This window comes from Dicentrarchus labrax, unplaced genomic scaffold (genome assembly GCF_905237075.1).
Source record: "Dicentrarchus labrax unplaced genomic scaffold, dlabrax2021, whole genome shotgun sequence".
Taxonomy (NCBI): Eukaryota; Metazoa; Chordata; class Actinopteri; family Moronidae; genus Dicentrarchus; species Dicentrarchus labrax.
The window spans coordinates 5,318,712-5,334,109 of record NW_026136716.1 but is presented as its reverse complement, the minus strand read 5'-3'; the positions used below and the strand labels follow the sequence as shown (position 1 = coordinate 5,334,109).

The 15,398-nt window shown below is 40.4% G+C and overlaps 1 protein-coding gene across 1 annotated transcript; it reads left to right on the top strand.

Annotated features, from left to right (window-relative positions):
• Nucleotides 1-280: 280 nt before the first annotated feature.
• On the top strand, nucleotides 281-14,993 carry igfbp2a (insulin-like growth factor binding protein 2a). The gene is made up of 4 exons (XM_051428053.1): nucleotides 281-745; nucleotides 11,615-11,796; nucleotides 13,759-13,899; nucleotides 14,378-14,993. Exons 1-4 carry the CDS (start codon nucleotides 349-351, stop codon nucleotides 14,534-14,536), a joined length of 879 nt encoding a protein of 292 aa, XP_051284013.1. The 5' UTR covers nucleotides 281-348; the 3' UTR covers nucleotides 14,537-14,993.
• The last annotated feature ends 405 nt before the right edge of the window (nucleotides 14,994-15,398 follow it).

Sequence of the window (15,398 nt, the reverse complement as noted above, 5' to 3'; positions counted from 1 at the left end):
AATTATTTCAATTTAGCCTATTCACCCCAACTTTTTAGATCATTATTCTCATTCTGGGCTGTCAGCCAGTTTGAGGAGAAAGATTACAATAAGTACTGGAGCGCAAATTAATATTTTCTCGAGTATCCTGTGCATCTTGCTGCCAATATTTCATCAGATCTATAAGATGACATTTGAACTAAATCCTGTAGTCTTGTAATCTTCCCAAGTCAGCACCAACATGTGGCCCCAAGAGCAAACCTGGGAATTTGTAGGACCCAGCAGACCTCCCAGCCCCCGGCTTCACCTGTTCGCATACATTTCTTCCCCCTTCTTTTTCCCCCACTTGGGATTGCCTTCCATCGCCCCATGATAATGACCAAAAACCTCATGCCTGTAACAATGTCGTACGCGGGCTACAGCTTGCTGATCCTCTCCGCGTCTCTCGCCGGTGCCTCCCTGGCCGAGATGGTGTTCCGCTGCCCGGGCTGCACCGCGGAGCGCCAGGCGCTGTGCCCAAAGCTCACCGAGACTTGCGCGGAGATAGTGCGCGAACCGGGCTGCGGGTGCTGCCCCGTGTGCGCCCGGCAAGAGGGCGAGATGTGCGGCGTGTACACCCCGAGGTGCTCCACCGGTTTGCGGTGCTACCCGACGCCCGACTCGGAGCTTCCCCTGGAGCAACTGGTGCAGGGCCAGGGCCAGTGCCGGCGCAAAGTGGACACCGAAACGACCACTTTGAGCCAGGAGCACCGGGAGCAAACCAGCGGTCAGTCAGTTTACTGGAAACCTGGTTTTCTTCTATCAATTTTTAATGACACTGTCTAGACTGCAGCATGAGGAATACTGATGTAGAAATATTGCATTGTCATGAAGGCTGAGCACAAAATCTATGTCAGACAGGGACTGTTAGTCAATAGTGAAGTTCCAGCGATCGTTTTGCACTTGATATTTTTGTGATATTGCATATAATTTTGCTTTGATGCCTGCAGTGGATCCTTTTTTTTTTTTTTTTTTTAACATTAATGGGTAATTATGCACCCTTTTATTGCCTGCTTTAAGCTCTTTGCCACAACGAGTTACCTACAGACTTGAAATAATCTGGAAGTTTGTACTACCAGCACTTTGCTAGATTTATAATGGTGCTTTACTGTATTGCTCATGTCCTTTACTGTGCATTCAAGGTGTGCAATTCCTTAACTTCCACTGCAGTAATGACCTATTTTATGCTTGTTGCACGAGGTTTTCTTACACTCCCATTAAAGTCTGCTTAAAGTGTTGTGAATCATCCTGGTGTGCATGTGGAGAGAGAAACAAAAGGAAACAGTCACTCTGCCCAAGTTAACCTCAGCTATGCTCCAAACAGCTGGCCCTCCAGCCTTTCCCAATACCACCCCCCCTCACTTAAAACACTGTAGCATAGAACAAGGTAGTGGCTTGCAAAATTCCCAGAAGTTGTACTCAGTGGGATGGACACAGAAAACATCATAGTATTGATGTTGACATTTCCACAGGGGAGTGGAGAGAAAGAAACAGAGAGAGAGACAGCAGGAGGAATGCTGCATTGATTGGAAAAGTGGACTCTAGGCTTTGACCAGAAGTAACTATGAACTGCTGTTGACAGTGACTACATTAACTGGGTTGTCCACCTGGGAAATGAGCTGGACGTACGTGCAGGAGGGATCACAGTGGAGCTTCGTGCGGCCTGGAGCCAGCAAGACTCATGTGGTTTGTGTTTAGACAGGGACAGGTCACAGTGGAGAAGAAGAAAAGTAAACAGCCTCATTAATTGGCTGATTTTGAGCTGCAAACACACACAGTCAATGAGTGTCCAGTGGAGCCTGCCGGGGTGTGATTTCTACTCATTTCCAAAATCCGGGCTTTGTCAGAGTTTACCTCCAGACTGACATGTGTTTATTTTGGCACTGAACTACTGGAACGTAGAGAAACTACCGGAGACGACGTTCAGAGTAACCTTGTACTCTGCGAGGACTCTCAAGCACACTGACAAAAGGTCAAGACACATTTGTGATCTACTAATCAGACATCATAATGACTTAATTCTCCATTTATGTAACCTTACACAGCAAAGCCCTCTTCAAACAATAACAGTGAAGTAATAAAAGAGGCATGGATTGCAGAGTTACATAAGAGCAAAATAGATTGACGCATCATGTTAAGGCTTGCTTGCAACAAGGCAATTTGTTAGGTATCAAAGATTTTTTTTTCTCAGGTTTGGGTCAGGCTGTGCTTCGTTTTGCAGGTTGAAAGCTGTGAGCTTTAGTAAGGTGGCGTGCAAATTAAAGAGTAAAAGCTCAGACATTGGCTCTAGAAAGCGGAGCTGTTTCGGAGAAAAGCCTCGCTGCTGCAGACGAGAGAGAGTTTTCTGACAAAGACAGAGGAAGAGAGCTTTTTCAAGGTCAAAAAAATGAAAGGAAAATATTTTTTATCACTAGGGAGCAGAGCGGAACAGGCCATCAGACTTCTTCTCAGGTCAAAACTGAAATTTTTCTGATAAAACGTAATTAATGTACTGTTGGTGTTACAGACGGTTGCTGTCAATCTCCTACTATTCATTTGGCCCTGTCTGAGATACACAGACTTGATTTCCTCTCATATATTCTTCTCGTAATGAAATCCCTGATAGAAATCAGCTCACAGGGGCTGTTGGAAGGTTGAGAGCAAACTTTTACATTCTGGCTATCCACCGCATCTCCTTTGTTCCAGGAATTAATCTGTAAATTAAAGACAGAAAAGGCTGATTATAATTCAGTAATTCAACGGTCGTATTAAGTTGAGCTGTGACTCTTGAGCTGATTTGACACCCTGGGCAAAGAATCAAAGAATGAGATGTTGCAGCTGCTTTATTTGGATGTTTATGAGCCTCAACATCCTGTCGTCCTGTTTTCCATGCTTATTTTATTCAAATTAAATGGCACAGACACAAATAACAGATCTTAAACTTCATCACTGGACGCAATACAGTGTAATAGGACTGGGTAACATTTCAGAGTTACTAATTTAAGTCCTTATCCGTTTGACATATAACCCCCTGACAAAAGCAATGACTATATCTTCTTAAATTACATTTGTAGAGGTTTTACAGCACGTTTTTGCCTTATCTGTCGCAACTTGCGATGATAGCAGCAGTACAGTCCCCGTGACCTCCTGGATCAGCACTGCAAACAAATAATAGCAAAGGGGTCAAAGGTCAGAGCCAGTATTCCTTCGACCCCTAGAATGATCACGTAAGAGAAAAGATTGACTGTAGGGAAAGGGATACAAAGTCTGCAAGGGGAGGGAAATGTAGGAGAGTGAATGGGAGATTACATACGTGTGAAGGATACAAATATCTGTTCTTTGCACTCGGCCCAAAGGGTTTTATTTGGCTCATGAAGTAACGCTGCATATAAAAACCAATATTGCAGTTGCTTAAATACCAAATATGAAAGAAATCTCTAAACTATTGTAAACTGTACAGTGATGCTTTCAAAAAGTGCTAACTAGAACTAATTTGGGTTTTTGTTTTCTTTTTAATGAAACTGATTAAATGTACTGGCTCTGGCTTATTTCCCTCTCTGGTCCAGACCAAAGGCAATTTTTGTTCACTGTTTTGAAATGATCAAAGCACCTAATTACAGCGAATTAATTCATAAAGTAAGAAACAGATATTGCTTCATAAATCTCTTCGAAATCACCTCCCCAGAGTGCATAGAGTAATTTCAGACTGCAGTAATGTCTTGTTAAAATCAGCAGGAAGTTTATTAGACGTGGGCAGCACTGAAGATTCCCTTTTATAGGTTTTAGTGAATATTGCATTATAAGTAGGGCTGCAACTAATTATTATTTTCATTATTGATTCATCTATTATCTTCTCTGCTATAATTTGTCACAGTCCAAGCTGACGTCTTCAAATGTCTTGTTTTGTCCAACCAACAGTCTAAAACTCAAAGATATTGCAGCATAAAATCCTCACATCTGAGATCCTGGGAGCAACAAATCTTTTAGCATTTTTGCATAAAAGATGGCAATTCATTATTAAAATAGTTAATTTTCCGTCCATTATAAGATGATTGTATTCCTGTTTTGTACAATATTTCAAAGATATGTAAATGCAGTAACTTGAAGTTTAAATTGCTCAGCATATGGTCTCAAACACCCACTCCTGTACTTTATCTGCAGCAGCAGAGATGGAGATGTTACTGTGACACTCCAATTTAAGCAAATAGCCTGTGATGTTTCTGCGGTGCCCAGATGGAGCTTGAAATTATGCATGAAACCACTCAGACATGTGGAAAACACGTAAATATGAAGCATTTGGTTAAGTTGAATACTAAAACCAAATCCTATTCGCTCTGATGTTACCTCTTGTCTCTTTAGCATCTCTGATCTGTGCGCTTGTATGTGCTGCATGTCTGTGATTGCCTGCATGTGTGACACTGCAGGCAACTACACTGGCAATTTAAGAAAATATTTTATTTCTTTAATTTATCTAACCTGCAGAAAAAGATATTTCAAATGCTGCTACTTGAAGCAAAGTTTTGACTTAATTTGGTGCCTCAAGTATCTCAATTAATATGCAAAACTTAAAATGAGATATATAGAGATTATATTTAACTCTTAAGCTTCATACCAAAGCAATCCAGATGTGTTAAAACATGTAACATTTCATCTGTTTTGCTCTGTCTGCAGATGTTTAACAGACTATCTAAAGACTATGACAGTTCAGGAACATACGCACACTACATGTATGACCCATCTTTCCCACTGAGCCCACTCTGGTCTTGGTTTCAGTATCTGGCATCTTAAAACCGACAAGTTATAATGGAGTATCATGCTTTGAGACCATGAGGATTAATACAACATCATAAATCTTCTCTGTGATGTCGTGAAAATAAGATTAAATGAGATACTCTTGGAAGAATTGTAAGTACGATGATAACTGATTAAAATGGGGTGATTTTAAGATTTTAATAATAATAAAAAAGATTTTTTTTCTTTTAATTTTAGACTTTTACTAATAACAAAAATATTTCACTCATTTTGAGTGCACAGCTGAAATGACTCCCTATTGGAACACCCACAACCTTCCCCTTACGCTCTTTGTTTATGCACAGTATCACTTGATATTCTGTTCCCACAGAAACCTGGACCCAAATAAAGGATCCTTTAATCAGATTGGATGGGCGTTTGGTTGTTTTGACTGGGATCACACCATATATGACCTCGAGAGGGAACAAGCTGATTAACAGAGCCCAAACAGAGCCCATAGCTGGTTGGTTGAACGTCACATAAATTAGAAAATGTGATGCGACTACTATGGTGCCCCTTCTTTATTATGAGATACTGTTAATTGGTAATTAATCCTTGAAACAACATTTGGTTTCTGTGGTAATTTTGCATAACCAGAGTCCGCTTTACAAGTTTGAAAAACAAAAAGGGAAAACCTTGAGATTATTCAAGTAGTTATGGAGAGGACAAATGAAGCAGAAAGAAAAGTGGAAAACTCCTGTGCCATCTGGTCCGCTGGAATAACATTGTTAGCTAACAAGGGGCATTCCTGTGTACCTGCGCGGGCATCCAGACGGAGCCCGCAGGACTGAAATAGCTCTGAGATAATCCCCCCCACCCCAGGCTTCTCCAAAAACAGGCACATTTGTGCCATCCCCCCCAGGCGTCAGCATCACGTGTACCCGTGCCAAGAATCTCCTCGTGCTTATTGAGATCCAGAATAACTTCCCACCCTCTTCTTTGGTCAAGGGTGATTTAAGACAATACAAACACTGTCTGAAATGCTACTGACACTGCAGGGGAAGGGCACATAGGGAGTTGCAGGGCAGAGGAACAGTTTCTGAACTTGCTTTTTAACAGTTTTACATGGCAAGATATAAAAATTAAGTGTTCTATCTACTGTATATCGTCTTCCTCATTGCCATCATCCATTTCTTGAAGACACTTTTCTATTTCTTGAAATAGTTTTCCCTTGTCCTCTGGCAACAATGGAGGCGAGGGGGTTGAGGGTGGAGGCAAACAGTGACTCCATGATCACTCTCACGCCCACTTTTGTGGCGCTAGAGTTAAACGAAGTGGATCGCCATCAGGATTCGTCATATTTGTAAACGATGAATGTCTGTACAAATTTTTCTGTGCCAAATCATTGAGTAGATATTATGGTGAGGCTACAGGAAAAATGGAATATAATATTCATAGTTATGTTTTTATCTAAATTGTTGTGTTTTTGTTACCTTGGAATGGGTTGTTTTATATCGACAGAGGGAGCGGGTCCTCTTCCACGGAGGCTGCCATGTTTCTACAGTAGCCCAGAATGGACAAATCAAACACCAGCTCTCAATAGGGGTTTTTTCACATTTTTGAGTTTCACACACTCTTGAAAGGCTGAGCTGTATTTAAATGATTGCAATCTGCAACCGCTGAATACCACTGAATCCTACGCACTGGTCCTTTAAATAATTTGCTTTAACTAGTGTGCTAATGTGCAGAGTTCCCCACCTCATTAGGCATTGACAGCAGATGAGTAAAGTGTTTATAACCTGCTCGCCTTATGAATAGATATGTGAATATTTGCAGAATGGGGCCTAGTTTCTCCAATGATGTGTTAATATTTAAGGAATGAACGATATGATCAGGAGAAAGATGCAGTTGTATCTTTGAACGCTTCTTTGATTCAGTGGTTTTGAAAGTGTTATTAGTTTGTGAAGATAAAAAGTTATATGATGTTATAATGCAAATCCGTTCCTACTGTACCTATGCCTTTGCGTTTCCAAGAAAAACAGGAGTGGAATTCCTGATCTAACTCTGATGTTCTTGTTGTTGTTGCCTTCAACGTCTTTAGGCAAAAACTATGTAACCTCACTTTAGGACCATGTAAACTTCAATTTAAATTTTCCAGCTCTAACAAATAGTCCTCTATAGGTTGACAATGTCCCATCACCATCTGAGTGGTCAGAATTTACATTCTGAAGTTTACATTCAGCGTAATAATAATGACTGTAACCCAGGAGTTTTTTGACCCCAAAAGGTTTTGCACTCTCTGTCTACTCATCCTTATCTCATCCTTATATCTCTCCTACAGTGGTTGAGAATGATTGTTAGTGATAGCTGCAAGTAATGCCTTACAAATTCGATGTGTTCCAGCTTGCCTCGCTTCATGTCCTAGTTTAGGTCCCGTACATTCGCCCCAGAGTTCACCCAGCGGTGCCGGTAGCAAGCGAGATGCCTGTCCTTGGATACCGCAGTGTGTACGTACGTGCCAGAGCCTGTCCAATGCCTGCTTTTAGATGACTGTTGCGGGCCAGAAAGCCTGGAAGGTAAACATATCTGCACTTTGCTGAGTTTGTGTTTCAAGGAAAACAGTCCCACTAGGCCTCGCAACGGAGCAACTCTTCACAGTGCCTTTCATCAACTTCTTAAGTGGCACGTGACCTATTTCACACCTCAGAGCTGCATTAAAAGCCATATTGAGAAAGATGTTCTTTTTCACAAATTTCCACATTCCGGCATTTAAAGGGATAGTTCACTTTCCAGAGTCAGACGGTTGCTTTCCAAATGTCTTTGGTTGCAGTTTGAATGCCTTGTGCACAAGTACAATGACCTTTGTCCTTAAGTTAGTGAATTAGTAAACACCTTCTGAAAAGATATAAAGAAAAGACTAATTAATTAATTAATAATTTATATATTAATAAAGTTGTTATTTAACTTTGACAAAAACAAAAAAAATAGTTCCTGCTATTACATAAGCTAACAAGGACAAGTATTATCCCCATTGTATATGTATCACCAGCCACTGGCTTTCATTAAACATTTACATATATATATATCTATAGTAGTGTACTGGTAGTGGATATACATAGTGAGCTTAAACTCTTCTAAAACAGATATGAAATTCAAATTAAAATGGCATTTCCATTTTATTACATGTAGACCCTTTTCTCTACACAAACAATGCGTGAACGCACGGCATCCATACACTTTCTGTCACACAACCACTTTTGTGTTTATGTGTTACGTCATTTGTAAATGCAGGGCCCTGTACCTACACAACCTCCCTTACACTAGAGATGGCAGTGAAGATAACATAAATGAGGACTTATTCATCTCATATTGTGCCTAACTTTAGTGGATCATAATATATCAGGTATGGAATTAATATACAGATGCTCCAGTTCAAGATGAGACCAAACTTTTGTATGGATGTTGTTTTTTTTAGCCACAACAAAGGCCAAAATAATTAACCCCTACAGGACTACGTGCATCACTGCAACCTTGAGCATACAGTCATAAATGTGCACAAACAATATTAGGCTGATAGGTCCAGTAGTTTGCAAGATTAGCTGTGGACGGATACACACGGACACACACATAAATGACCAAACGCCTGATGATGGACATAACTAGAGAACCAATTCAATTGAAGGGTAACACGCTCAACACGCAGTGAAAGTCTATCTTTTAAGCTAATCTAACCAGTCAACATCTATGAGTTTGTCCGACAATTAAGCAAGGGTCTATTTGTATCCATGGAAATAGGATGGAGCTGAAATTCTGCTTGGGTCTTTCCTTTTTCAACCTTTCCATTCTCCACGAACCGGCCAAGTCTGCCATTTGCTCAGTTGACCAGAATCTGAACAATCAGACATGACACTTCTGGCTTACGTGCCATCAGGGAATTCGACATGGATCAGATATAGAAAGGAAGCCTCTCGGGCCATTGTGTGAGGATCAACTCAAGCAGTAGACTGGACAGTAGGCCTGCTGCTCTGTTGATACTGCTGATCCCAAGCCCACCGCTGTGGAACGGCTTGGACTGCAGAGGCCTAGTGCCCCCTAAAAGTGGGGTCCTGACCCTCTGTGTTTGCGTGTGTGTGTGTGTGTGTACATTCGAGAGGAAGCTTGTGTGTGTGTATGTGCGCCCAGACTGTGTAATTGAGTAAACATATCAGGTTTCCACAGAAGAGAGCAAGTGAAGGTATTGCACTTGGATACTGTGAGAATTATATAAGACAGCAAAACCTTTTTTGGGAGGAAACTCAGTCTTCAAAGAAAAGCCAGAGAGAGCGTGTTGGAGCGTCATAGGGGGAGCCGAAGTCCAACAACACCAGATCTATCTGATGGCAAAAGGCGCCAGCACCTTGTTATTGCTTCGTTTGGAATTTCCTTTCTCCCGTTCTGTCTTAGGCCTTTTGTAATCATATTCTACAACCGGATGTCAAATTTACCTCTTGCAGAGCGCAGAGAATGCCTCTCCAGTCCGCCACCACCAGTAACAGACACTCGCTTTCATTCTGCAAATGCATTTCCACAAGTCTGCATGTTGTAATTTGGCCCTTGCATAACTGTGATCCTCTTACTGGTCGACTACTTGACCTTCTCTACTGTCTGTGCTTATTTCCCTTCTTTCCTTTGGGTGTCAAGTGAAGTCCAGAGTAGGTGAAATATGCTTTGCTGGAAAATTCAGTGAAAGGAAACACAATCCTCTGGTATGTGTATTCACGACCTGAAATATTCTTATCATCTAAACTGAAGTGAGACGTGACCTGTTGCTTTCTGAGGAATGTACATCATTTTTACAAAAATCAGCCTGTTTGGAATGATGCTCCTTTTCCACTCCCTCTCCGTTAACCCTCAACCCCTAAGTATGCGCTGTTGTCAGAAACAACATGTTGGGTTGGACTTGATGGCCTCTCACATTGTTTGCTCCATCTGTTTGAAGAGAGGGGTATTTTTTTTTTAGGTTGATGTTTAACAAGACTCCAAGGAGAGAGGAGAAGGTCTAACTCAACGAAAACCACCTGGAGGAATCACTAGATGGCCACGGGAACTGCTATTTAACATAGCGTCAGTGATAGAAGCAGTACAAGCAATCCATTTGCGGGCAGTGGGAATCCCTGGTCGTCTTTTTAGTGTGATTTCCAGATATGCACAACTGACCTTTTTATTGTTGTAGAGGGAGGGATTTTGCCCTGGCCTTGCTGTTTTAGTGGTCAGATCACTGAGCTACTCAGTTGTTAAACATTTTTTGAAATAGTGCATTTTGATTTCACACTGTAACATCCTTTTAATGCAATCATAAATAGCTTACAAGTGGTACTTATGTTAGGAGTTAGACCCATCATTTTGAACCTTTTGGGTCATTTCCCCCTGCACTTTACAATGCTCTGTTTGGCCTAAAAAATATATTTTTCTGTGTTGATTATGGTGCAGAGGCGATAGCTTGAGTCCATTTGGATCCACTTAGACAGGCTATATGTATTGATACCCAATGAGACCAAATATAATCATTTCAAACTGTGGAGACCTCAAATAGAGGCTAAATTTGTCATGTAGTCCTCAAATACTAGTTTTATAAAAGTGTAAAACCTAGATTTTGTTCATTTATCACCACTTTTAACATCTGCTCATGAAATTAAATCACACTAGTAAGGAAAAAAGCAACCATGGAAACCTGACTGTGACTAAGGTTCAGCAGCGGCCAACTTTTCTCAGCCCACAAGCTTGTTAACGAAGCTGCATGTGGTTGCTTCGCTCTATGAGAAAGGCAAGGATTGTAGGTAGTGACTCATTGATTGTGCTGATGCATTTCAGAGCATTTTAACAGTGGTTTGGACACTTTAGAGCTTACCCCCCCCGCCCTCCCAACACTATCTTTAGAGAATATGTCAATTGTGGCAATGTGGAAAATTGTTGCAAACATAAGAAATAAACTTGCACAAAATGTGAACCTGAATCAAATAAACAATAGAGAGTGGAAATTAGCAAAGTCAGAGTGATATATTTGCTGTGGAGGCCTTGAATTGTGCCAAAATTAAAAGAAAGAAAAGGCAGAGTGACAGCCAGCTGAAGGAAAAGTTGATGTCATATTCTAGCTTTTGTATCCTGGAGGGTCCAGGTGAGCTAGATCAGCTGATGGCCTTCCCCGAATTGGCCGTTTGGCTCCCGTAGTTAATTAGGACCAACTGTCGGACACAGTGGGAGGGATGTGGGAAAATTCTGATTATATTCTATGTTCAGTACTCCACTCCCCAGCAAAAATAAAATATATGAGTAAAGAAGAGAAAAGGGTAATTAGATTGCATAGAAAACTACATTACGTTTTCATCAAGACGGATCAGTTTGTTCCCAATTTTTTAACAAAGGAAAAGGAGTCTGTTTGTTAGGACATGAGGCATCTTGCATTTCTCTCTAGTCTATCAAAAAGGGAGAACGTTTTCATTTTATTCCCCTCAAGGAGCAAAGAGTGCAGGATCAGCGTCATCTCTGCCATTTCCCGAAACCTTTTTAGCAGAGCAGACCTCTAACTTTGTCACTCTGACAAATGATCTGTGCAATTTGAAGCTTATTTCAGCCCACTTCCAGCCTCTAAAAAGCCCAATCCATTACCAAAATGACAACAGGAGGGCAACAGAGCAGCTAAGTGCACAGAGAGAGCATCCTGAAAAGTCACAGGTTGAATGCTTTTTGTAGCCAATACGTCAAAGAGTCCTTGAACAAGACTCTGAAGTCCTTTCCTGCCCAATTTATTTTCTACTCCGCAATGCAATGCAATTTTTAATTTACACTGTGAACTACAGTAGAAAGTCGGAATCCTTATATTTACATTTCATGGACTTTGTGTCTGCAGGGGAGGCTGTGGAGCCGCTTCCTGAGCAGGGTGTGAGTGAGATCCCGGCCATCCGGAAACCCAGTAAAGAGACCACCTGGCTCGGACCCAAAGAGAGCGCTGTACGCCAGCACAGACACGAGATGAAGACCAAGATGAAGACCAACAAGGTGGAAGAGGTGAAACCTGCACGGCCCAAACAGGTGAGGCGTGGCAAAGGAAGTATGTTCTAAGCTCTTGAAATGTTAAATCCAAGCCCGGGAATCAACCAGAAGAAGTTTAGAAAGGTCTGAATCTACCCCCCCCCCCTCCCCTGAGAATTGTAGCATATGTATTATATATACATATGTGCCATAATCACAAATGTAGGTTGAACTTTCACACCAGATGTTTTACTTTTCTTAATGTGTAATGTGTAACAATTTGTCAGTTTTTCCTTTGCCATACCTTCAGGCACAAAATCACATCTTGTGGCAACAACATCTGACTGCTGTTTCAACTTTATAAATTGTAAGCAATTTGTCATCACTGACATATTTGATGAAATGGAATTTGGATTCATAAATCATCCTGATACCAGAGCGCTTTTTCTTCCTCTTTTGTTCTCTCACTCGGACCTTAATTGGCAAAAGATCTGCAACATTAAATAATAACAGTAAAACAAAAACTGACTGGGAAACACGTTCACATGTTTTCCATCACTCATGCAGTCCTGCTGATGGATTAATTTGTAACTCTTGAGTCTTGTGTAATGTTCATTTTTGCTTCTTGTAGTCTTAAAATATTCCTCAGTTTTTCCGTTAAGATGATTTCTTCAACATTATTTCCTAGTAATAGTGTTTTACTTGCTGGTAAAAGTCTTATAACCAAATATCAGTTGTTTTCTAGTACAAAAGAACCTTACAGCTCCTTATATTTTATTATTATTATTATTATTATTATTATTATTATTATTATTATTATTATTATTATTATATTTATCTAGTGTTTGCTGTAGCACTTCACATTTCCCACAATTGATTATTTGCTGACATTTCCAAAAAACTAGTGTCACATAGAGGTTGCAACGCAGAATAAATAGGGACAGTGAGTTAAAGTTTGGAGTTAAACACAAAGCACTGTGTGAGTGACAGCAGGTGTTTTACTATGAGAAGAAAAAGTAATATATGGAGTAATAAGAACAGTCAGCTAGTGCCAGTCTTTTGTTAAACTACTGAGGAAAGAAAACAGGAGCGCAGTGCCTCTGGTACAGCAGCTGTTGATGTATGGATGCTGCATTAAAAAGTGTTTTATTGCTATATTAGAAGTGCAGTTAACACTTGAACCTGTTCATAGGTAATACTTGTGCACGTTGAATTAATTTCAAAGCCTGAGAAGGAAATACAGCAAAGACCAAATAATCATTTTAAGGGGATTAAAACAGTCATGGCACAAAGAAAATGCTTTTTTTCTCCAGTTCCTTTTTCTTCCGTTCAACACTCCCACCAGTCACTGCCCTTTAATCAAAATCCAGATAATTACTGACCTTAAATACACCTGACTCTCTCTGTATCCTGGAGCTGGGACTCACGGGTGAACCCTGGGCATTTATAACCGGCATCGTGGTATTTTCCATCCACCATAAAAATCATTTAAAGGTTATTGCTCTACCAGAAACTTATAACTGTCTCAACAAGACATTTGGCTCTGTCGATTTGTGAGGTAAACCTGAGGTCACTGGCAAGAGTTGTTATTCATTACTGGCAAGAAAACATGATTCATTTGCTCATTACAAAAAGCCCTTCAGCTTTATTGTGTGTATGTGCATGAATCTGTGTGTCTTTTATATGAGATTTTATGTAGCATAGCAAGTGAAAAAAGTGATTGCCTTGCAAACACATCTTGGTGTTGATGTATCTGGAATAGTTTTCTGTTGTGTGCATGGACTTTATTAAAGCTTTATTAAAATCAGATTTCATATTTTCTAAATAAAACATTTAAAGAAGTTATATAAAAAGATCAGATTTGACTTTTTTATACTTTAATTTCTCTGCACAGACATTTGAATGAATGGAATCATTTGTACAGAACGTTTTTTGCCAGAGGCCAACCGCATTTCACTCTCAACACATGCGATACGGGGCTGCGCACATGACTATATTGTTGTTGTCTTCGCTGTTTTCAAGACTCAGTGTCAGCAGGAGCTCGACCAGATCCTGGAGAGGATATCCAAGATGCCCTTCAGAGATAACCGAGGTCCCCTGGAAGACCTGTACGCCCTGCACATCCCCAACTGTGACAAGAGGGGGCAGTATAACCTCAAACAGGTGACTCCAGGCATTTGGGGAAAGAGGATGGTAGGCGGAGAGGGTGTAGCCACCTGATAATATGCAAGTATTTAGAGGAGAGAAGGTGGGTAAAGCATCATTGTATTTTCACAGCCAAAAACCACTGAATCCTTTGTTTACCCCTTGATGTACTTACCAAATTCTAAGTCTGGCTACAGTTAATTTATGTCACTTTATCTTCTACTAAATCATAGAAACACATTTGTTTAGCATTTATTTTGTTAATACTTTTAATAAAGCATTATTATTATTAAGATATTTATTTGAATACTGCTGCGTTAATGAAAAAAAGGGGGATCTAATTGGAATATGTGCATTGTAAAACTGATAATACACACTTTTTCTGTGTATTTTTGCACAAACAACATATATTATACATATTCAGGGTTGTCACCATGAACAAAAACGACATAGAAACACACAGAAATAAACTACAACACAGCGTTTTGTGTTTCAGTGCAAGATGTCTCTTCATGGTCAGAGGGGTGAGTGCTGGTGCGTCAACCCTCACACCGGACGACCTATCCCATCAGCCCCCACCGTGAGGGGCGACCCCAACTGCAGCCAGTACCTCAGTGAGACGGACCTGGAGCTCCCTGACATGGACCAGATATAGTATGGCATGAAACAAACAACAAATCAAACAAACTGTAAAGTACTTGGGAACAAAGAACATCTGAGTAAGCTATATATTATCTTTTTGTGTGTATGTGTCTCTAGTTCATTTGATGACAGTGAAATTTGAAAACGTAACCACCAAAAAGGATTAAATGATAGAATCCAGCTTGCTGCGTAGGATGTAACTGCAGATTATTCTTAGGAGAAGTAAAGATTAGACTCCTTTTCCCTCATAGATATTCAGTAGATGTCAGCGGGAGTGTTGGTGACGTTGCTTTACTAATTGTGAATTTGCTCAGATTTGCTCTGTTATCAGTGTTTTGTACTGTATGTGTTGAAAAATGAAAAGCCTTCAACATATTTGGTGTTTTTAGCTGTGTTTTTTCGTGTCGTAGCTTGCAGACTACTGTTATGCCTCATTAACAGATAACGCCATTAAAATGATAATAAATTCAGTTTGTGCCTGTCTGAGTGTTTTAATTTGTGGACACACTTCACTTGAATTCGATGATAGCTCACCCGTATTTTGTTACTTTCGTAAAAATGAAGCCTTTGTGGTGTAAATTTGTATCAGCGATCTTAAATATGGGACTGGCCATTACTCTGACAACAGTCCCGCAGCTCGAACAAACGGCTGCTGCTCCAAAAGTCGTCATGGGAACGATAGTCAGGTAACCTTAGTTGTCGTGGTAACACATGATTCATTTGCTCATTACAGAAAGCCCTTCAAGCTTTATTGTGTGTATGTACCAACTTTTAATGACAATCCATCCATCCAATAGTTGTGGAGACATTTCAGTCAAAAACATGAATTTCAACTTTATGGTGGGGCTGGAAGAAAAGTCAGGGGATCACCAAAT

Coding starts and splice junctions, on each gene's coding strand:
- igfbp2a (XM_051428053.1), top strand. CDS start 349: ATGATAATGACCAAAAACCTCATGCCTGTAACAATGTCGTACGCGGGC. Junction 746..11,614: donor GCACCGGGAGCAAACCAGCG/GTCAGTCAGTTT, acceptor TTGTGTCTGCAG/GGGAGGCTGTGGAGCCGCTT. Junction 13,900..14,377: donor GGCAGTATAACCTCAAACAG/GTGACTCCAGGC, acceptor TTTGTGTTTCAG/TGCAAGATGTCTCTTCATGG.